The sequence below is a fragment of the Macaca fascicularis genome, chromosome 5 (assembly GCF_037993035.2).
Source record: "Macaca fascicularis isolate 582-1 chromosome 5, T2T-MFA8v1.1".
Taxonomy (NCBI): domain Eukaryota; kingdom Metazoa; phylum Chordata; class Mammalia; order Primates; family Cercopithecidae; genus Macaca; species Macaca fascicularis.
Genome location: NC_088379.1, coordinates 1,058,150 through 1,077,589, shown reverse-complemented (window position 1 = coordinate 1,077,589; position 19,440 = coordinate 1,058,150). Strand labels below are relative to the sequence as shown.

At 64.2% G+C, this 19,440-nt stretch overlaps 2 protein-coding genes and 1 long non-coding RNA gene across 16 annotated transcripts in view; 1 reads left to right on the top strand and 2 right to left on the bottom strand.

The window, feature by feature from the left end:
* Positions 1 to 471: 471 nt before the first annotated feature.
* Positions 472 to 3,665, bottom strand: LOC102118217 (uncharacterized). The gene is made up of 2 exons (XR_006698100.3): positions 3,550 to 3,665; positions 472 to 613 (listed from the first exon to the last, which is right to left on the bottom strand). It is a non-coding gene; the product is annotated as an uncharacterized lncRNA (long non-coding RNA).
* Positions 3,226 to 18,097, top strand: DGKQ (diacylglycerol kinase theta). Of its 11 annotated transcripts, none has more exons than XR_012434541.1 (24): positions 3,226 to 3,605; positions 5,690 to 5,769; positions 7,559 to 7,658; positions 7,930 to 8,015; positions 8,086 to 8,211; positions 8,560 to 8,712; positions 8,790 to 8,859; positions 8,955 to 9,055; positions 9,242 to 9,474; positions 9,549 to 9,639; positions 9,801 to 9,855; positions 10,077 to 10,138; positions 10,527 to 10,677; positions 11,077 to 11,115; positions 11,312 to 11,427; positions 12,711 to 12,731; positions 13,472 to 13,623; positions 13,856 to 14,004; positions 14,166 to 14,344; positions 14,715 to 14,815; positions 15,070 to 15,216; positions 15,321 to 15,432; positions 15,516 to 15,668; positions 15,998 to 18,097. XR_012434541.1 is itself a non-coding variant. In XM_045391990.3 (23 exons), the coding sequence occupies exons 1-23, from the start codon at positions 3,335 to 3,337 to the stop codon at positions 16,094 to 16,096; spliced, it is 2,826 nt and encodes a 941-aa protein (XP_045247925.2). In that variant the 5' UTR covers positions 3,226 to 3,334; the 3' UTR covers positions 16,097 to 17,821. The 11 variants fall into 11 exon arrangements, 6 of the variants coding, with proteins under 6 accessions (XP_045247925.2, XP_065400716.1, XP_065400715.1 ...); XR_012434540.1 differs by having other exon boundaries at positions 11,064 to 11,115; XR_012434538.1 differs by having other exon boundaries at positions 11,001 to 11,115.
* The window catches only part of TMEM175 (transmembrane protein 175), a 35,440-nt gene continuing 33,717 nt past the window's right edge, over positions 17,718 to 19,440 (bottom strand). For 3 of the 4 annotated variants that reach the window (XM_074039180.1, XM_005554254.5, XM_005554255.5), the window contains one exon: positions 18,040 to 18,856. In XM_074039180.1, coding sequence (XP_073895281.1) covers positions 18,184 to 18,856 — 673 coding nt within the window. In that variant the 3' untranslated portion in view covers positions 18,040 to 18,183. Of the gene's footprint in view, positions 18,018 to 18,039; positions 18,857 to 19,440 lie in introns of those variants that run through there. The other variant, XM_074039181.1, reaches the window with a different exon arrangement.

Here is a 19,440-nt window from a genome sequence, read left to right as displayed (position 1 = left end):
CAAATTTTAGAACAAAGGTGTGTGGCCTCTGGAAATCAGCTCTGGAAGCTAGAAGGGGCCAGTAGCTTTGCCGCGGGAGGGAGTGTGGTGCTGCCGACATGTGGACCTGCAGCGGGTTTGTGCTGGCCTGGGCCACATCACGGCACCAGCACAGCAGGTCCACACAGTGGGACGGATTGACAGGAAGCTGGGAGATCCCCTTCCAAGGGCAGCACACAGTTTTGTAAAATTTGCTAAGCCAAAATTCCTTAACCACAAGTGCTCCTACTCCCTCTCCGCTTTCCCTCTTGCTGGGCTGGCACTGGAGAGGCAGTGGGCACTCTGCGGCCTGGCAGGGGGACGTTCAGTTGTGGAGACATCGGCGGGTCAGCAGCCTCCACCATGCCCTTCCCAGCCACTTCCTTCCAGATGTCCTATGGGAGAAACAGCTTCCAGCAACACCCGTGGCAATTAACACAGAGGAGTGACTCACAGGAACTTCTGGAAGAGGAGGAAAGATCTTGCTGATTTAACAGGAAATGCCGACATCAATGAGAGAATGCGGGACCCTCACACCAGCCTCACGAGAACCCGGTGGATACGGCTCATCCCAGAGGGTGCCTTGGATCAGCACCTGGGGAAAAAAAAAAGCAGCACCTGAAACTGGTCAGCCTGCAGAGGAGAGAAGACTGAGCAAGTTTTCTCCAAATTTCACAACAGGCTTTACCATGTGGATGATATAACCAGTCGTCAGTACATTTCTGTAAAGCAAATCACACTTTAAGAAAACCAGCCATGCTAGTGGGCCTGAGGATTACCTTTCATTTTCCTCTTTTCTCTCTGGAAAATGATATTGCAAAATTGTAAAAAGAGACAATTAAAAAGTGGATGAAAGGGTATCACAGCGAGCCATTATGAATAAAAAATTTCAGTATTTTCTGGATTTTGTGGTGCTTGTGCTATTAGTCAAGTTTTAAGAAATGCTTAATTTATGATTTCTTCTTGCATCTAATTTTATTTTATTCTTTTTTTTGAGACGGAGGTCTTGCTCTGTTACCCGGGCTGGAGTTCCGTGGCGCAATCTTAGCTCACTGCATCCTCCGCCTCCTGGGTTCAAGTGATTCTTCTGTCTCAGCCTCCTGAGTAGCTGGACTTACAGGCACATACCACCACGCCCAGCTAATTTTTATATTGTTAGTAGAGACGGGGTTTTACCATGTTGGCCAGGCTGGTCTCAAACTCCTGACCTCAGACAATCCGCCCGCCTTGGCCTCCCAAAGGGTTGGGATTACAGGCGTGAGCCACCGCACCCGGCCTGCATCTAATTTTGTAATAGTTATTTTGCATTTCTTCTTCTTCTTTTTTTTTTTTTTTTTTTTTGAGACAGAGTCTTGCTCTTGTTGCCCAGGCAAGAGTGCAGTGGCGTGATCTCAGCTCACTGCAACCTCCGCCTCCCGGGTTCAAGCGATTCTCCTGCCTCAGCCTCCCGAGTAGCTGGGATTACAGGCACGTGCCACCACACCCAGCTAATTTTGTATTTTTAGTAGAGACGGGGTTTCTCTATGTTGGTCAGGCGGGTCTCGAACTCCCGACCTCGTGTTCGCCCGCCTCGGTCTCCAAAGTGCTGGGATTACAGGCGTGAGCCACCACGCCCGGTCTGCATTTCTTTTTTTTTTTTTTTTTTTTTTTTTTTTTTTTTGAGACGGAGTCTCACGCTCTTGCCCAGGCTGGAGTGCAGTGGCGCGATCTCGGCTCACTGCAAGCTCCGCCTCCCGGGTTCCCGCCATTCTCCTGCCTCAGCCTCCTGAGTAGCTGGGACTACAGGCGCCCGCCACCGCGCCCGGCTAATTTTTTGTATTTTTAGTAGAGACGGGGTTTCACTGTGGTCTCGATCTCCTGACCTTGTGATCCGCCCGCCTCGGCCTCCCAAAGTGCTGGGATTACAGGCTTGAGCCACCGCGCCCGGCCTGCATTTCTTAAATAGATCCCCATCAGCAGTTGAGAGCTCTGGCTCTCTGACTGGATGCCTTCCCGCTGCCCGCAGGCAGCCCTTCCTGCTCACTCACATTCTTCAGGGTGCTGTCTGTCCCAGAGCACAGCTCCTGGAGGGTGGAGGTCCCCTGAAGCTTTGGCTACATTCCCTTTACCCTGGGGTCCACCCAGGGTCCTGCCCCAGCAGCTCAACCAACAGCTTCTGGATCAACAGAATCCTCCCGGGTTGAGGACCGAGTCAACCCGGGGCCTGCTCCTCCCTCCTCAGACTGGGTCTCCAGCTCACCCTCCACTCCTGGAATCCCCCTGTGGCCTGGGGGCCCCCACCAGCATAGCCCCCAGGGCAGGTCTCCCGGCTCCTTCCCTCCACAGTCCACAGCCCCCAATCCCTTTCTGGCGTCTCCCCGACAGGCCCCCCTCTGCTCTTCCCGCCCCCTGGGACCGCCTACGGCGATGGCCCTGGAGCCCCGCCCTCTGCAGGTCCCTGCTCGGTGGTCTGGGGTGGGGTCCCTGGCTGCGCAGACTCCTGTCCACAGTTAGGCCCACGGGGACAGGGACCCAGAGTGCTGCCAACGGCGGGGAGGGGTGACCCGCGTGGACACGGCTCTCAAAGGCCACCAACGCCAGCTGAACAAGACCCGCGGCGCGCACCGGGCAGGAGAGCTGGGCGCTCGGCGTGAGGCCCGGGCGGGGGTCGCGAGGCTACAGCCTCGGGCCGCAGGCGGGTCCCCCGTTGCAGTGAGGGCACCAGTCGGGCGCAGGGGGTCCTGGGCCTCGGGCAGGACCAGGTCTGCGCGTGCGAAGACCGCGAAGACCCCACGGACGGAGCCGCCCAAGCACCGCAAACCCCGTTTCCCGGGACCCACTGTGGGAGGCCCGCGGCGCTGCCCTTCGCCTGGGGCGCCCTGCGCGGCCGGGGGCCTAGGACAGCATCTGCGTCTCGCGTGGGAGGCGCCTGTCTGCGCAGCCGCGGGCCGCGGCCCCGCAGGTACAACGCCGCGCGTGCGGCGTCCGGAGTCCGCTGCAGGGAAGTCTGGGCCGGTTGTGGTCAAACCGAGCCCACGCGGACCAGTTCCCCACGGCGGGTTCGCGAGGGGCCCCCACGCGCAGTTCCCGCCCCGCCCCATCACAAGGCCCGCCCCCCAGTCCCGCCCATCGACGGGGCACGGCTGCGATCCGTAGCAGGCCCCGCCCCACCCGCCCCCAGATCCGCCCACCAGCAGCGCACGGCCCCGCCCCGCGGCCCGCGTCTGCGCAGTGGGGCGGGCGCAGTCGGAAGCCGGGCTGCGCGGCGCCGCGGTGGAGCTGGGGCTCTTGGACCCCCAGCGCGGACCAAAAGGGGCTCGGGCCGCTCGGGCCGGGAATGGCGGCGGCGGCCGAGCCCGGGGCCCGTGCCTGGCTGGGCGGCGGCTCCCCGCGCCCCGGCAGCCCGGCCTGCAGCCCCGTGCTGGGCGCAGGAGGCCGCGCGCGCCCGGGGCCGGGACCCGGGCCGGGGCCGGAGCGGGCGGGCGCCAGAGCCCCGGGCTCCGTTGCCGGGCCGGGACACAGCTTCCGGAAGGTGACGCTCACCAAGCCCACCTTCTGCCACCTCTGCTCCGACTTCATCTGGGGGCTGGCCGGCTTCCTGTGCGACGGTGAGCGCCCGGGCCCGATGCCCACCCGGCTGCAGCCCTGCCTCTGCCCCGTGGGCGGAAGCCTGAGCGGAGGTGGCACCGGCGCTTTCGGGGTGGGGGGCGGGGTCCCAGCCCTGTTCTTGGGACCTGCCTTCGTGGGGCGGTCGGGGCCTGTGCGCCGTGGGGCCGTTCCAGGCTGCGGGTCTCCGGGCTTCCTCACCTGGGAGGTGCGGGCAGTGTCTCCATAGTGCCGCGCGATGGCTGCGACCGGGGGCTGTGCCTGATGCGAGCGGGACCTCCGCTGGGGTCCCCATGGCCGGCTTCCTCTCCCAGTGGCTGGGGCAGCAGGTGTGGCCGAGCAGGGCTGGCCTGGGCCCCTGGCCCTGGCCCTTATCGTGCTGTGGCCCAGAGTCCCAGCCACCTGGAGAGCCAGGCCGGGCCCTGCCGCCCGGTGCGCGTGCCCCAGCCCTGCTCCACCCAGCTGCCCAGCCCCGTCTGGGGTGAGGACGGCCTTTCCCTGCTCTGGGCCCGGGTGCTCCCAGGGCTGGCTCTCATCTTCCCCCGCGGCAAGCAGGCGGGCCCTGGGGACCACAGCCCAGCCTCTGGAGGGAGCGAGGGTCAGGACCGGAGTCCTGGACGTTTGACACTTACTGTGTCCTGGCCAGGGACGCCGAGGTGGCAGGGGCTAAGGAGCCTCTGCCCTGCTCAGGGATTCAGGCCTTTGCTCTGGGGATAGGGGTCCACTCAGGCCGGGGTCCGCAGAGGAGACTGTCCCCTCACACAGGGATGTGGTCTGTGGTGGAAATGGCATGGTTGTTCTGACCCCCAGGGCGTACAAGGTGGCCTGGCCTCCCAGCTTCTTTGTCACATCAGAGCATGGCACAGCCATGCCTGCTGCCTGGGGACGCCAGGGGCTTCCCCCGAGGTGGGGAGTGTGCATGTGTGACTGAGGCGGCTCCCTGCTTGAGGCCAGACTCCGGGTCCCCTCCCCCTTGGGAGGGGGCACAAGGGCCCTCCTGGGCAGCACCCAAGGAAGAGGGGCCAGCAGGGCTATGGGAAGAAGGGCGCCCTCCCCCACCCCTGGAGACCCAAGCGTGGGACGTGGGGTGAGCAGGCCCTGTCTCCACGGCAGAGGAGGGACATGGGTGCTGCCTGTCTCCCCTTCTTCTCTCCGCGGACCCTGGCCTGCTTCCAGAGCCTTTCTATTAAGCTGCCAGAAGGAACTTCTCCGAGTCCCATCTGGAGACTGGGGTAGCCAGGGTTGCAGCAGGTGAAGGGCGCTGTGTTGTGGCACCAGCTGGGCCTTCTGGAAGAGCTCCCTGTCCCAGCTGGGCAGCCTGGAGCTCCCTGGCACAACCTTCACCCGGGGCTGTCTTGGCAGGTGTGTCCCTGGGTGCCTTGCCCACTCCCAGCCCCCAGCAGCCTTTGCCCCAGCCCAGGGCTCCTGCTCTCCCTTCTGCCCTGGCCCCACCCTCCTGTCTGTTTCACTGCTGGGGTGTGGCGCTTGCTGCTCTTGTGTCCTCCTGAGCACCCTGCTGGCTGAGGTGCTCCCTGGGTCCTGTGCACATGGCCAGAGCTCCTTGGGAGGCTCAGGGCTGTCCACTCCCCAGCAGCTCCTGCCTCCCAGAGCCCTCACCTGCCCTGGGTGGCTCTAGGTCTCAGGCATGGTGCACAGCACGTAGCAGGGAAAATTAGGGGTGTGCGCAGTTTCAGGGGAGTGAGACACAGGTGTCCCTGGCAAAGCCAATCTGCAGAAGCCCGAGACGCCCCTGCCACTTAGCAAGCCTGGTGAGCCCAGGGCTGCCCCTTGAGAGGCCCAGCTGCAGAGGCAGGAGGAGCGCTGGGCCCACGTGCGAAGGGGAGGGGCTGCTCTCTGGATGAGAGGACACACTCATTGTCCTCCAGGATGGTCAGGACCACCCAGGTTCTTGCTCCTGGGCTGCAGGCTGTCTCCAATGAGTGGGGCTGGGTGGAGGGGGGGGCAGGGGGAACTCGGAGAACCACAGGGTGGGTATGGCAGTAGTTGCCCTGGGGCCTCTAACTTCCTAGGTAAGACAGCCATTGGGTGGGACAGGGGCCAACTCACACAGCGCTCATTCCCACAGTCTGCAATTTCATGTCCCATGAGAAGTGCCTGAAGCTCGTGAGGATCCCGTGCACGAGTGTGGCGCCCAGCCTGGTCCGGGTGAGTGTGGGGCTGGGTGTTGCACCTGCAAGAGGCTGGGGGATGTGTCAGCTCTCGTGGGGTCGAGGTACTGAGACCCTTCATGTCAGATGTTAGTGATACCTGCGGTTGAAAGGCAAAGGTCAGACACTGCTCGGGATTAAAAGGCTCAGCACCCTGCATGGATCTGTAGGGAATGATGATAAAAGCCAGTCCCAAAGGTCACAGTTAGCAAGATCCTGTCCACAGAACGTGCTCAAAATGACGAAACTAAACATCTACACAGATGTAGAGAGGTCTCCAGGTGGGGAAGTGGGTGTGGCTGTGACATGCAGCGTGAGGCTCCTGGGGGGATGATTTCCGCATCTGGGGTGTCAGCATCTCAGCTGTGATGTGACCTTAGTTTGCAAGATGACACACTTAGGGGAGCTGACAAAGGCTTCAGGGGGTCTATGCCATTCCTCGTAGCTGTGTGTGAACCCACAGGCACCTCAAGGAAGCTTGAATAAAAAGCAAAGGCAGGAAGTCTGGGTGCCTGAGGGTGTCTTGGCCACCAGCCTCCCCCTAAGGGCTCTGAGTGGGGCAGGGAAGTGACTGGCCCAAGGCACTGCAGGGCACTGCAGGAGCCCTGGGCTGGGGCAAAGGCTGCTGGGGGCTGGGAGTGGGCAAGGCACCCAGTGACACACCTGCCAAGACAGCCCCGGGTGAAGGTTGTGCCATGGAGCTGTTCTCTGGTGACAGTGGTGACAGCAGGGACATGTAGGAAGGGCCAGGCTTACTCCTCCCTCAGCTGTCAGCCCCGCCATCTGCAGACTGAGGCCCCCCATGTCTGCATTCCCTGAAGTGCTCAGGCCGCAGGTGGAGTGCAGGCTGTGAGGCAGGCCCAGGTGTGCAGCAGGACGGGAAGCCAGGCCAGCAGGCGCACCTGCCACTGGCGGGCATCTGGCTGCGCCGTCCCCTCTAATGTCTGATGCCCTTTTCCTAATGATGCAGTTCCCGGGGTGTGAGCAGGAAGCCTGAGGATGCTGGCCCTGGTGGTGGCTGGGATCCTGGCCCTGGTGGTGGCCGGGATCCTGGGGATGCCACATTGGCTTGGACAGCCCCTCCTCATGTGAACGGCCTGAGGCTGCAGCTTTTTAAAATTGATTTTAATGTACTTTTCTATACTTTGCTAAATTGGGAAAATATGTATTTCAACTATATGCATAATAGGAAGTTTAAAAGATATATTTGACAAAATAAAAGTTACCCACCATTCTGGTATGCTCACAGCTGAAATTGTGGAACACGGTCTTTCTGTGTATGCTTTTATCGGGTGTGGTTTAAGTTTGGGGATAAGAGAGAGTCGAGAGTGAAGACTTGGTCCTTGTCCTTCCCTTCTCGTGGAAAAGCAGCAGCCCAGCCCTCCCCAACACAGAAACGTTGATCCACACTTGTTATGGCCTGAGCGTCTCCCAGAGGGCAGTCCCTGTGTGCTGGGATCTTCCTGGCTCCGAGGAGACAGATGCCAGGCGGTTGACAGAGCCTCGCCTGCCCCAAGGAGGGAAGGGGTGGCAGGGGGGCCTCGCTCCCCTGCGCTAGGCAGGGCTGCTGGGGAAGGCCACAGCCTGCTCCCTGCTTTTGACCAGCCAGGCTGCCCCCAGAACCGGGGGTTGTGGTTGCTCCTGGGGCCTCCAGGTGGCACGGCCGGCCCACCAGCCCAGCAGGAGCGTGAGCTGCAAAGTTGTGCAAGTGAAGAGGAGGAGGGGCGGCGGGCAGCCTGTAGCGCTTACCAAGAGCGCTGAGGTGAGGCTGCGTCTTCCCTGGCCAGGTTCCCGTGGCCCACTGCTTCGGCCCCCGGGGGCTCCACAAGCGCAAGTTCTGTGCTGTCTGCCGCAAAGTCCTGGAGGCGCCTGCACTCCACTGCGAAGGTACCTGGAGCCTGCCTGGCTCCCCTTGCCCCACTCGGTGTCCTGGTCTCTGATGCCCAGGGTGGCCCAGCCCACCCCCTGCTGCAGCTTGTCAGGGGTGATTGGGGGAAGCCGAGGACTGGCCGCCCGGCAGGCCACAAGACAGTTAAAGGATGCGGGGTGCTAGGTGGTAGGGATGGGGCCAGACCCAAGCGCCAGCAGAGGCAGGGGTCCTCCGGGGCACGGCAGACACCTCTAACCCTGCCTGCCCCCAACCCTGCCTGCCCCGCAGTGTGTGAGCTGCACCTCCACCCAGACTGTGTGCCCTTCGCCTGCAGTGACTGCCGCCAGTGCCACCAGGATGGGCACCAGGATCACGTGAGTGCACCAGCCCCAGGGAGCCCTGGGGGGTGGGGCGGGCCCAGCTGCTGACTGCCCCGCTCTGCAGGACACCCATCACCACCACTGGCGGGAGGGGAACCTGCCCTCAGGAGCGCGCTGCGAGGTCTGCAGGAAGACGTGCGGCTCCTCTGACGTGCTGGCCGGAGTGCGCTGCGAGTGGTGCGGGGTCCAGGTGGGCGCTGGGAGGTGGTGGGGGTGGGGCAGGAGAGGTGCGGGGTCGGGCGGGTGCTGGGAGGCGGAGGAGTTGGGGGAGCAGGGCAGGAGAGGCACGGGGTCCAGGTGGGCGCTGGAGGGTGGAGGGGGCGGGGCAGGAAAAGCACGGGGTCCAGGGGGGCGCTGGGAGGTGGAGGGGGCAGGGCAGGAGAGGCGTGGGGTCCAGGTGGGCGCTCGGGGGCTGGAGGCAGGAAAGACACGGGGTCCAGGCTAGGTCTGCGACGTGTGGGGTCTTTCCCTGGACCCGGCGCACCTGGTGTCCCCGTCCCCGGCTCTGATCCCCCAGCTCAGGCCCTTGTCCCCCCAGGCGCACTCCGTCTGCTCCGCGGTGCTGGCTCCCGAGTGCGGCTTCGGGCGTCTGCGCTCCCTGGTCCTGCCCCCGGCATGCGTGCGCCTCCTGCCCGGTGGCTTCAGCAAGACGCAGAGCTTCCGCATCGCGGAGGCGGTGGAGCCGGGTGAGGTGCGGGCCGGCCGGGGCGCCCTGGGCTGGGGGCTGCGCACTGAGTGAGGGGTCCGTGTCCCCGACCCGCAGGGGAGGGAGGCGATGGCGCCGACGGGAGCGCTGCCGTGGGTCCAGGCAGAGAGACACCGGCGACTCCGGAGTCCGGTAAGTGCCCTCCTCCTTCCCCGCAACTCTCCTGACATCCCCGGGCGCTCTGGACTCATGGAACTTCCTGGACTCATGGAACTTCCCCGGCCCAGGGAAGCAAACGCTGAAAATCTTTGATGGTGACGACGCGGTGAGGAGAAGCCAGTTCCGCCTCATCACGGTGTCCCGCCTGGCCAGTGCCGAGGAGGTGCTGGTAAGGGGGAGCTCGGGGCAGGTGTCTGAGCCCCACCTCCCACTGCATGTCCCCGCACCTGGCGCCCCCGACCTGGCTCCCCCAACCTGGTCCCCCTCACCCACCTGCCCCCGCCCCGCGACCTGCCCCCCACTGAACCGTGCCTGACCCCCCACAACTTGGCCTCCCCAACCTGGTGCCCTGCAGGAGGCCGCGCTTCGGGTCCACCACATCCCCGAGGACCCTGGCCACCTGGAGCTGTGCCCGCTGCCCCCTTCCTTGAAGGCCTGTGACACCTGGGCTGGGGGCAAGGCTGGGAGTGCTGTGATTTCGGAGGAGGGCAGAAGCCCTGGGTCTGGCGAGGCCACACCAGAGGCCTGGGTCATCCGGGCTCTGCCGCGGGCCCAGGAGGTCCTGAAGATCTACCCTGGCTGGCTCAAGTGAGATTGGGCCCGAGGCTCAGGGTCTGCTGGGCGGGGTGGGGGGAGCTCCAGCTCAGGCTGCGTCCTCACAGGGTGGGCGTGGCCTATGTATCCGTGCGAGTGACCCCGAAGAGCACGGCCCGCTCCGTGGTGCTGGAGGTCCTGCCGCTGCTCGGCCGCCAGGTGTGTACCCTGAGCCTGCTCCCCATCCTGGCCAGACTTGGTTGGGGGTCACTGTCCCAAGGAGGCCAGGCCACCATCCCAGCCCAGGTGTGGCTGTCCCCGTCGGTGTCCTGAGGTGGTGGGGGCCTGCCCAGACCTGATGCCAAGCTCTGCCCCAACAGGCCGAGGGTCCTGAGAGCTTCCAGCTGGTGGAGGTGGCGATGGGCTGCAGGCAGGGTGAGTAGATGGCCCATGCTGGGTGTGGCAGTCCCTGCACCTTTTGGGTTTGGGCCTGCTGCCCAGGCTCTCCTGCAGGGTGGTGCCGGACATCAAGACCGGGCCCTGTCCTCCTGACCAGTTCCACCCTGCATCCCCATGGGCCCTGGGGGCTCAGGGCAGCTGTTTCCAAGGTGGGCAAGGAGCCTGGTGCTGACGGCCTGTGTCTCTCACCTCTGCAGTCCAGCGGACAGCGCTGATGGACGAACAGCCGTTGCTGGACCGGCTACAGGACATCCGGCAGGTCAGTGGGTGTGGACGCTGGCCCCCAGGGAACCGGCAGCTCTCAGCCACAGCCTCTGCCCCACAGGGTGGGTGTGCCCCAGATGCCAGGTTCTTCTTGGCTAGGCAGCGGCTGTCCTGGCTGGCAGGGCAGTGCCCTCTGTCATAAGTTACTTGGTCCCTGCAGGGATGCCTTGAGCTGCAGACCTCTCCGAGTTCCTTGAGGGGAATGGACAGGGGTTATCCACAGCAAGGAAGCCTCTTTGGCCCCTTTGCGCGTTTTCATGTTGACTTAATTCCTGGGAGTGTTCCTGACACCCCGTTTTGCTGTTTTGCGGGTGAGGAGGTAGAGGGCCTGGTGCGGTGGTGCCGTTCTCCCCGGCCCAGCGTCCCCGCCCCTCTCCCTGCAGATGTCCGTGCGACAGGTGAGCCAGACGCGGTTCTACGTGGCAGAGAGCGGGGATGTAGCCCCGCACGTCTCCCTGTTTGTTGGCGGCCTGCCTCCCAGCCTGTCCCCCGAGGAGTACAGCAGCCTGCTGCATGAGGCCGTGGCTACCAAAGGTGTGACCACCGTGGCTGGCCGTGGGCTGCTGGCTGGGGGCAGGGTCCGGTGGCAGGCAGTGGGGCTGCAGTGCTGAGGCCAGCTCCTGCCTCTCCTTGAGCCACCGAGGCCCAAGCTCCAGGTCCAGCCCACGTCCCTTCCTCCAAGAGGCTGTGTAGCCTCCTGCCCTCTGTGGCCCTTCCCTGTGGTGCTCAGCCTCTGCCTCTCCCTCTCCCTCTGGGGGGCCCTGGACCTCCGGGGAGCTGGGAGTCCTGCTCTTAGAGTGGGGCAGGGGTGCTTTCTGGGGAGGCTGCCCTTGGGGTGAGACGTCACCCCTGAACAGGCGGAGGGGCTGTCCCTGGCCCCCGTGTGGTACGTCCTTCACCTCCCACCGCCCTGACTACAGCCCGCCTTTGCAGCCACCGTGGTGTCTGTGAGTCACGTCTACTCCTCCCAAGGTGAGCCGCCCTGATGGACGTGGTCACCTGGGGCCCAGGGGTGTTCCTGGGGTGAAGTGGGACAGCTCTGGCCCTCACGTAGCACCTGACCTTTCCCTTGGGCAGCTCTGGGCTGGGGAAACCCTGGTTTGCTTCCTGCCCTGGCACCGTGGGGGCTACGGGACAGGCTCCCCTGAGTCCCGGGCCCCTACCACAGGCGCAGTAGTGCTGGATGTCACCTGCTTTTCGGAGGCCGCGCGGCTGTACGTGCTGCTCAAGGACATGGCTGTGCGGGGCCGGCTGCTCACTGCACTGGTGCTCCCCGACCTGCTGGTGAGTGAGCGGTGGAGCCGGCTCTTCACACACCCTGGGGGTGGCGAGAGGGAGGTCCGGGTCTTCAGGTGCACAGGCCCCACAGCCAGACTCGCTCTTTTCCTCTGGCATCTCTTCATCGAATTCACTGGGGGCTCGTAGGTGCCACTTTGTCTGTGCCTCACAACAGCAGGGAGGACGCTGTTGCCCGTTTTACAGCAAAGGGCCTGAGGCCAGAGGGTCAGCGCTCATCCGAGGCTGCCCAGTGGGTGATACCAGCTCCGTGGGGCACCGCGGGGCCAGGCCCAGCTTCCACGCTGCACCTGAGGCCTCCACCCAGTAGGGAGGCAGCTCCTGGATGCGCTGGGTCCCACTGCGGCTGCCTCACCAAGGGCCAGAGCGTGTTTGTGACCAGCTGTCAGCATCCCAGGCACGGCCCTCCCGGTACAGCCTCAGCCCCACTCCCCCTGCCCAGGAGGACGTAGGGCCTCTGCTCTCTGCCTGGAGCTCCCCAGGCCAGTCAGTGCAGCTCCCAAACTTTGGACGCTGTCCTTAAGACCCACAGTGCCCAGAAGAGGGGGCACCTGGCAACAGGGTAGGGCTGGGGGAAAGGGGGATCCAGCCCATGGAGACGGGGCAGGGCCGGGCGAAAGGGGGGTCTGGCCCATGGAGACGGGGCAGGGCCGGGGAAAGGGGCGTCTGGCCCATGGAGACGGGGCAGGGCCGGGGAAAGGGGGGTCTGGCCCATGGAGACGGGGCAGGGCCGGGGAAAGGGGGGTCTGGCCCATGGAGACGGGGCAGGGCCGGGGGAAAGGGGGATCTGGCCCATGGAGACGGGGCAGGGCCGGGGAAATGGGGGTCTGGCCCATGGAGACGGGGCAGGGCCGGGGAAATGGGGGTCTGGCCCATGGAGACGGGGCAGGGCCAGGGAAATGGGGGTCTGGCCCATGGAGGGACTCCACGCTGCACACCGTGCCTTCATAGTGGCCTCTCGTTCTCTGCCCATCCAGCCCCCAAAGGGTCCCACGAGGACCCCCAGGTGTCTATGGCTGCTCTGCCCCTGAACCCTGACCCTTGACCCTGACCCCAGTCTAGACGAAGCAGAACTTGATCTGAATGAGTTGTCTGTGGCTGGGACGGGTGATGCCTGTGGGTCCCTCCTGTGTCCCTACACCTGGCCTTGCCTGGCTCAGGACAGGGTGGCCATCCCCACGGTCCCGAAGATGCAGCCCCTGCCCCAGCCCCACTCGCTCTGTGGGCAGAGCCAGGTGTGGGGCCGACACGTGCTTTCTCTCTCCCGTCAGCTGCCTGCCCTGGGGTGAGTGGTAAGTGGTGACCGCAGGCGGCTGTGCCTGCCAAGTGGGTCACGAAGCCCCGAGTGTGTCCTTGCCCCCAGCCACGGCTGGCCCCTGTGCCGCCGCCCACCCTGTGTCTGCACCCGGCCTGTGTGTCTCCTGTTGCCCAGCCGTCCCCGCTGTGGGGGCTCCAGCCTCCTGTTATAGGGACCCCAGCCCTGAGCCCGCTGTGTCTAGATCCCTGGGTACTGTTTCTTGGGGTTGTGTGTGGGGAGATGGGCTCTGTCCTGTGACTGAAGGACTCCGTGTGCCGCTCTGTGAGTTAAGAGCTTTTCTCGGCTGCTGTGTAGGTGGGTGGGGGCCTGGGAGCCGCCATCCTCCAAAGGTGTGCACAGGAGGTCCCCCAGGAGACAAGCCTTGGTCTCGCAGGCAAGGAGTGCCAGGCAGAGTCCCATGTGGATTTCCAGCCTGGACTCACAGGCTGCATGGCCCAGGCGGGTGTGGTCTGTTCACACTCAGCTCAGTGGGCATGTCCGAGGCCTTTGTGCTGGGAGCACCAGGCAGCCAGCCAGCTGGCCTCAGTGCCGCCCTGCTGGCCAGCAGCGAGATGGGGTGACCACGCAGCTGATGTGTGATGCTTTTCTTCCTGGGGAGGGGGCTGGTCCAGGCCAGGTGGGCTCAGGGTTGGGGGCTGGGCACTGCCTGGCAGCCCCAGCAGTGGGGACACCCTACCTTGGGTCCCCATCCTAACCCAGCCCCCTGTCTGTCAGCACGCGAAACTGCCCCCAGACAGCTGTCCCCTCCTTGTGTTCGTGAACCCCAAGAGTGGAGGCCTCAAGGGCCGAGACCTGCTCTGCAGCTTCCGGAAGCTACTGAACCCTCACCAGGTCTTCGACCTGACCAACGGGGGTCCCCTTCCTGGGTGAGTCCAGCAGGACCCCTGGTCCAGGGCAGCAGTAGGGGCAGGAGGGGTGGGAGGGGCCCCAGGAGGCTGCCACAGCTGTCTCGGCTGGCAGGAGCTCCACTGGGATCCCGTGCTGGGACCTTGAAGTCCTCCACATGGCCAGGACGGGCATTTGAAAAGGAAGGGGCAGCCTGGGTGGGGGATGGGCTGCGCCCACAGCTGCTGGAGAACACTTCCCGTCTCCTGCTAGGCTCCACCTGTTCTCCCAGGTGCCCTGCTTCCGGGTGCTGGTGTGCGGTGGCGACGGCACTGTGGGCTGGGTGCTCGGCGCCCTGGAGGAGACACGGTACCGACTGGCCTGCCCGGAGCCTTCTGTGGCCATCCTGCCCCTGGGCACAGGTGGGGTCAGCCATGCAGCCGAGGAGGGGGCCTCAGGGTCTACCCCTTCCTGCGCAGCTTTTGCTGAGGCCTGGGCTGGCGTCTGTCTCTGTGGTGGGGTCTGCACCTGGCTGATGGGCGGGTGGGTGTGGACAGATGCTCTGTGTCTGCCTGTGTCCCAGGGAATGACCTTGGCCGAGTCCTCCGCTGGGGGGCAGGCTACAGCGGCGAGGACCCGCTCTCCGTGCTGCTGTCCGTGGACGAGGCCGACGCCGTGCTCATGGACCGCTGGACCATCCTGCTGGACGCCCATGATACTGCCAGTGCAGAGAATGGCACTGCAGACGCAGAGCCCCCCAAGGTACAGGGTGGCCCGCCGTGGGGTGCCCTTCAGGCTTCCGCATATGACCTGGTCACACGTGTCACAGTGGGCATCCTCCTCCCAGCCACACTCAGATGTATGCACCCACGTCATCCCCTTTGCAAAGTAGGCAGTTGAGGGAGGCACAGAGAGTGGCCACTGCTGGGAATTGTGCTGAGCCAGCTGGCGACAGAGCCTGGCCGGGACCTGCCCACGCTGCCCTCTCCTGGGTGGTGGGCTTGTTGCCGGGGTGGCCCTTGCCCTTGTCTCTTCCTGCCGGCAGGAGGCAAAAAACTAGACCTGCTGTTGGGGAGCTCAGGGGGCCTGGTGAGGGCGGCCGGGTCCTGGGAGATGAACGCCCTGTCCCCAGATCGTGCAGATGAGTAACTACTGTGGCATTGGCATCGATGCGGAGCTGAGCCTGGACTTCCACCAGGCACGGGAAGAGGAGCCTGGCAAGTTCACAAGCAGGTACTGGAGCCGCAGGGACCGCCACCTGGTGACGGCATACCTTCCTCGGGTCCCCCAGCAGGGTTAGGCAGAGGGGCTGCCACCTGGTGATGGCATACCTTCCTCGGGTCCCCCAACTGGGAGGGGCCGCCACCTGGTGATGGCATACCTTCCTCGGGTCCCCCAGCAGGGACAGGCAGAGGGGCTGGAACGCGGAGGCTGCCTAAGGCGGGGTAGTGCTCCCCCAGTGATGGGCGGCCCGCCCTGTCCCGCAGGCTGCACAACAAGGGTGTGTACGTGCGGGTGGGGCTGCAGAAGATCAGTCACTCTCGGAGTCTGCACAAGCAGATCCGGCTGCAGGTGGAGCGGCAGGAGGTGGAGCTGCCCAGTATCGAAGGCCTGATCTTCATCAACATTCCCAGGTGCTCACGGGCTCCCCAGAGGCTCTGCCAGGCGGGGCCACCGGCAGGCTCAGCCCTCGTCCCGCCTGCACCTACACCTCTGTGTCCGCTTTCTTATGCTGCAGCTGGGGTTCCGGGGCCGACCTGTGGGGCTCAGACAGCGACACCAGGTTTGAGAAGCCGCGCATGGATGATGGGCTGCTGGAGGTGGTGGGCGTGACGGGCGTCGTGCACATGGTGAGCCGCCGCCCGGGTGTGTGGGCGAGCCCAGGATGGTGTCCCTGGTCCCCACTGAGCCCAGCTGGCCTCTCCTGCCCCAGGGCCAGGTCCAGGGTGGGCTGCGCTCCGGGATCCGGATTGCCCAGGGTTCCTACTTCCGGGTCACACTCCTCAAGGCCACCCCAGTGCAGGTGGACGGGGAGCCCTGGGTCCAGGCCCCGGGGCACATGATCATCTCAGCTGCTGGCCCTAAGGTACGTGGGGTGAGGCTGGAGAACCAGGAGAGGTGGGCCAGGCTGGGCCGGTTGTGGGAGTGGCCGGTGGTACCTGGGTGGTGCTGGCATGGCCTGCTGCGGCCCTGGTCTTCCTTGACTCCGGGGAGGGTGCCTGCCTCAGAGGAAGGCTGTGCCAGCGGTCAGGCAGGCCACAGGTGGCACAGGGAGCAGCCAGGCAGGTCCCTCCCCTTCCGTGAAATGGGCTGAGATGGCGTCAGCTGCCCGGGGCCCAAGGACTTGGGGCTGCCCGTGCACTGTTCTTTCATCGGCCGTGTCACCCTGGCCCTCTGCCCCCTGCCCTGGGACAGGTCCACATGCTGAGGAAGGCCAAGCAGAAGCCGAGGAGAGCCGGGACCACCAGGGACGCCCGGGCGGACGCGCCTGCCCCTGAGGGCGATCCTAGGTAGGGGTGGCTGAGGCAGCCCAGGGGCTCGAGCCGTCTCTGCCTCCGCCTCCGCCAGCCTTGTTTTCAGTTGGTCTAGAGGCAGCTCCACGTCCACACGGTGGCCGGCCTTGTGGTTGGACTTGGTTACAGCCCTGACCGCATCATCTTCCTGGGGCCAGAGCAGGACCAGCCCTCATCCCACTGGAGACTGCTGTGTGGGTGGCAGTGTTTCCCCGTGTCCTGGGTGGGCACAGGGCTCTGGCGGGCAAGCCCTCTGCCCTGTGGGGGCCTGGTCCTCTCCTCAGGGGTGGGCACTCATCCCTCTATACCTCTCCCTGCCAAGCCCCTTGAGCTGGAGAGTGCTGGACGCTGGCCGTCCAGGTGGGTCTGACCTCGCTTTGTGTCCCTCAGGCCTTCCCCCTGGCCAGTCTTTCAGAGCAGCAGGCTCCCTGGTGTGTCCTTACCCCCAGCAGACACAGGCTGCCAGCCCCTCCAGCCTCCCCTCCCCGCCCCGGGCAGCAGGTGTGGGCAGTCCCTGGTGGGCAGCGTCGGGCTGCTGGGTGGTTGTGAGTGGTGACTTCCTTGTGTTGGGGGAAGAGAGAAGGTGCCTTCCCTTGTTTTCTGGCCTTGTTATATACAGATGGCAGCTTGGACCCCAGGTACAGCTGCAGGGGCACAGTGCCCAGCTGGGCCTGGTGGCCCTTTCCTAGTGCCTGTGCTGGGGGAGGAGAGCCTCTGTCGTGTGGAGGCCAGGAGGTCTCAGGTGCTGCCCTGGCAGCACCAGAATGTGGGCCGGGCCCAAGTGTCTGCCCCTCGGCCCTCAGGGTGGGGCATTTAGCACCCAGAAGAGACCAAAAGCAGGACATGGCGGGGCGGAGGAGTTTGTGGAGGCGGAGACAGCTCCATGTGGCGGAGGAGCTGGCTTTCAGCCCCAGACCCCACGCTAGCACTTTCCACGCTGCTTGCTCCCTGCTGACATGCAGTTCCCAGTGTCTGTGTGAGCCGACGTCTGCTCAGTCCTATCCCTCGTCAGCATGTGGAGACCCAGCTCCTGCAGCGCCCCTGCTCCCACGTCCCCCAGACAGCTCGGTGGAGGGTCCTGCGTCTGGGCCAGGCTGGGGTGCACCCAGTCAAAAGACAAAGCTGCCTCCACGTGCCCAAGGATTCAGACGGTGCACTGGCCCCACGAGGAGTCTGACCAAAAATGGAGCCAGCCCTGTGGGAAGCCCTGACTCCGCCCACGAGAAACAGGCCCACAGTGAGGATATCCCCCTTCCCCTTGTGGGGCACAGCTGGCCTGGGCCTCCGATTCTGTGGAGCTTTCAGGGTGTGGCCTTGACCTCAGAAGTGGCTCTGGTTTGGCCTCAGGAGTGTGTGGCCTGGCCCAGCCTGCTGCAGCCTCCTGGGGGACCCTTGGTGCCACTAATCCTGACTCCCCCGCTTCTGCCAAAACTGCACAGACACATGCATTGTAAGGCCTGCTCACGGCCTCAAGTGTGCACTCTTGTTTACGTCGTCAAGACCAGTCCTTCATTTGTGATTAGTTTTGCTTCGCGAGCCCTGGTGTGGACTGTGGTGTGTATGAATCGTGTGTTAACTGTGGTGAGGGGCTTGTCCTGTATGTGAATGAGTCTGTACCCAGGTGAGCTCTGTGCCCTGTACACCAACCGGGCCCCTCTGTATTTATCGCTGCCTGAATGCAACAGTAATTTATATCTGGGACAAATACAGTTTGGGCGTCACTGTCCTGCCATCTCTTCCTCATCTTTGTGTCAACAACCTGGCATGGCATCCCCTGCCCCCACCGCCAGCTCTGTATAGGCCTCGAAGGGGCTGGGAGTGGGCAGTCCCTCAGGTGGGTGGGCTTGGTAACGTGTCTTCAGGTTGGAGAGTGGATAGGCAAATGCCATAATGCACATTTCAAGTTCCTGTGAAACTCCTCTCTCTGCAAAAAGTGGAGAACAATTTGAGGACTGAAATAGAGCATATTTCACAATGAAAATAAAACCCGGCCACGCAAGAACCACTGTGGCTTGCCCGCGACTCGGCTTCCCCTGCCCTCCCTGGTCCATCTCTGGTGGGGACGGCAGGGAGCGCGCTCTGTGGCTGCTAGCAGGGGGCAGGGAGGAGCTGGGACTGTGGGTCCTCCTGGCACGTAGGGGCCGGTGGTGGGTGTTGAGGCCGGGCGATGCCGTGCAGGACCCGCAGGCTGGCCAGGGCCAGGCCCACGAGCAGGCGCAGCAACAGGAAGGCGCAGGGCACGGCGATCTGCATGAGGTGGAAGATGCCCACGCTGAACCTGCTCAGCAGGCAGGTGGAGGTGAAGGCCAGCAGGCTGGCGCAGGGGTACAGGGCCAGCTTCGCGAACATGAGCGCGTGCTCCTGGCCGCCAAACCACACCGAGGGTTGCAGCGTCTCCGCCTGGTGCAGCAGCGCCGTGGTCCAGATGGCAAACTGGAAGATGCTGGCCAGGAAGATGATGGCGCAGCTGACGCGCACACGCTCCAGCTCGTCACGGGGCTGCCGGGCGAAGGCCGAGGTCTGCTGGTAGGCCAGCGGGAGGCCGCCCACAAAGGCCAGCGAGAGCGTGTTCAGCAGCCCCATGGCCCGTGTGGCCTTGCGCACGTGCAGGAAGAGGGAGTGGTGGGCGAACCACAGCAGCCCCACCGTGGCGAAGGAGCCAAAGTACGCCAGGAAGCGCGGCCCGGTCGCGCTCAGGGCAGCCACGAGGCTGCCGCCGAACCTCTCCTTCACTTCCTTGGGGTCCGGGACGTTGTCTTCGCTGAGAACAGTGAACAGAGGCATTTGTGCCGGCCTCACCGTGGCCCACGCAGGCCCCGGCGGGGTGGGCTGAGCGCCTGTCAGGGCTGCCTGGACCCAGCACATGGTGCAGATGAACCATGTGGACTTTGCAGTGGGCGAAATTTCAGAACGCTGTATTTATGTATATTTGGCACGCTGACCATTATGTGCTGTCCATCTGCAGTTCCACAGAAACTGGCACCCTTCGGCTCTGTGCTAATGGGAGCCCAGTCCTGCTGGCCCGGAGTGCTGCTGGGGGCCCTGGGCTGCAGCCCTCTCTGGCCTAGGCTCTCCTGCGTCTGCTGTGCAGGAGCAGCCTGCCATGGGGCAGCGAGGTCTGTTCCCTCCCAGCTTCCAGCCCTCGGAGCCACCCACACCACACCCTGGCTGAAGATCCATGGAGAGCTTGCCTCCATGGTTCTCAGATGCACACAGGGTCTCAGGAGGCCGACTCCCAGGCTGGACTCTGCAGCCCCAAGGAGGCTGTGGGAACCACCCCGGTCAGGGCTGCTGCCTTCTGACGGCACCACCCAGAAAGCCGGGAACAGTGTCATCTTTCAACAT

What these genes read in the sequence shown, in the direction of transcription:
- DGKQ (XM_045391990.3), top strand. Translation starts at nt 3,335, where the DNA reads ATGGCGGCGGCGGCCGAGCCCGGGGCCCGTGCCTGGCTGGGCGGCGGC. An exon ending in TGCCGCTGCTCGGCCGCCAG is followed by an intron (nt 9,640 to 9,800) that starts GTGTGTACCCTG and finishes CTGCCCCAACAG; the next exon opens with GCCGAGGGTCCTGAGAGCTT. An exon ending in TCTCAGCTGCTGGCCCTAAG is followed by an intron (nt 15,669 to 15,997) that starts GTACGTGGGGTG and finishes GCCCTGGGACAG; the next exon opens with GTCCACATGCTGAGGAAGGC.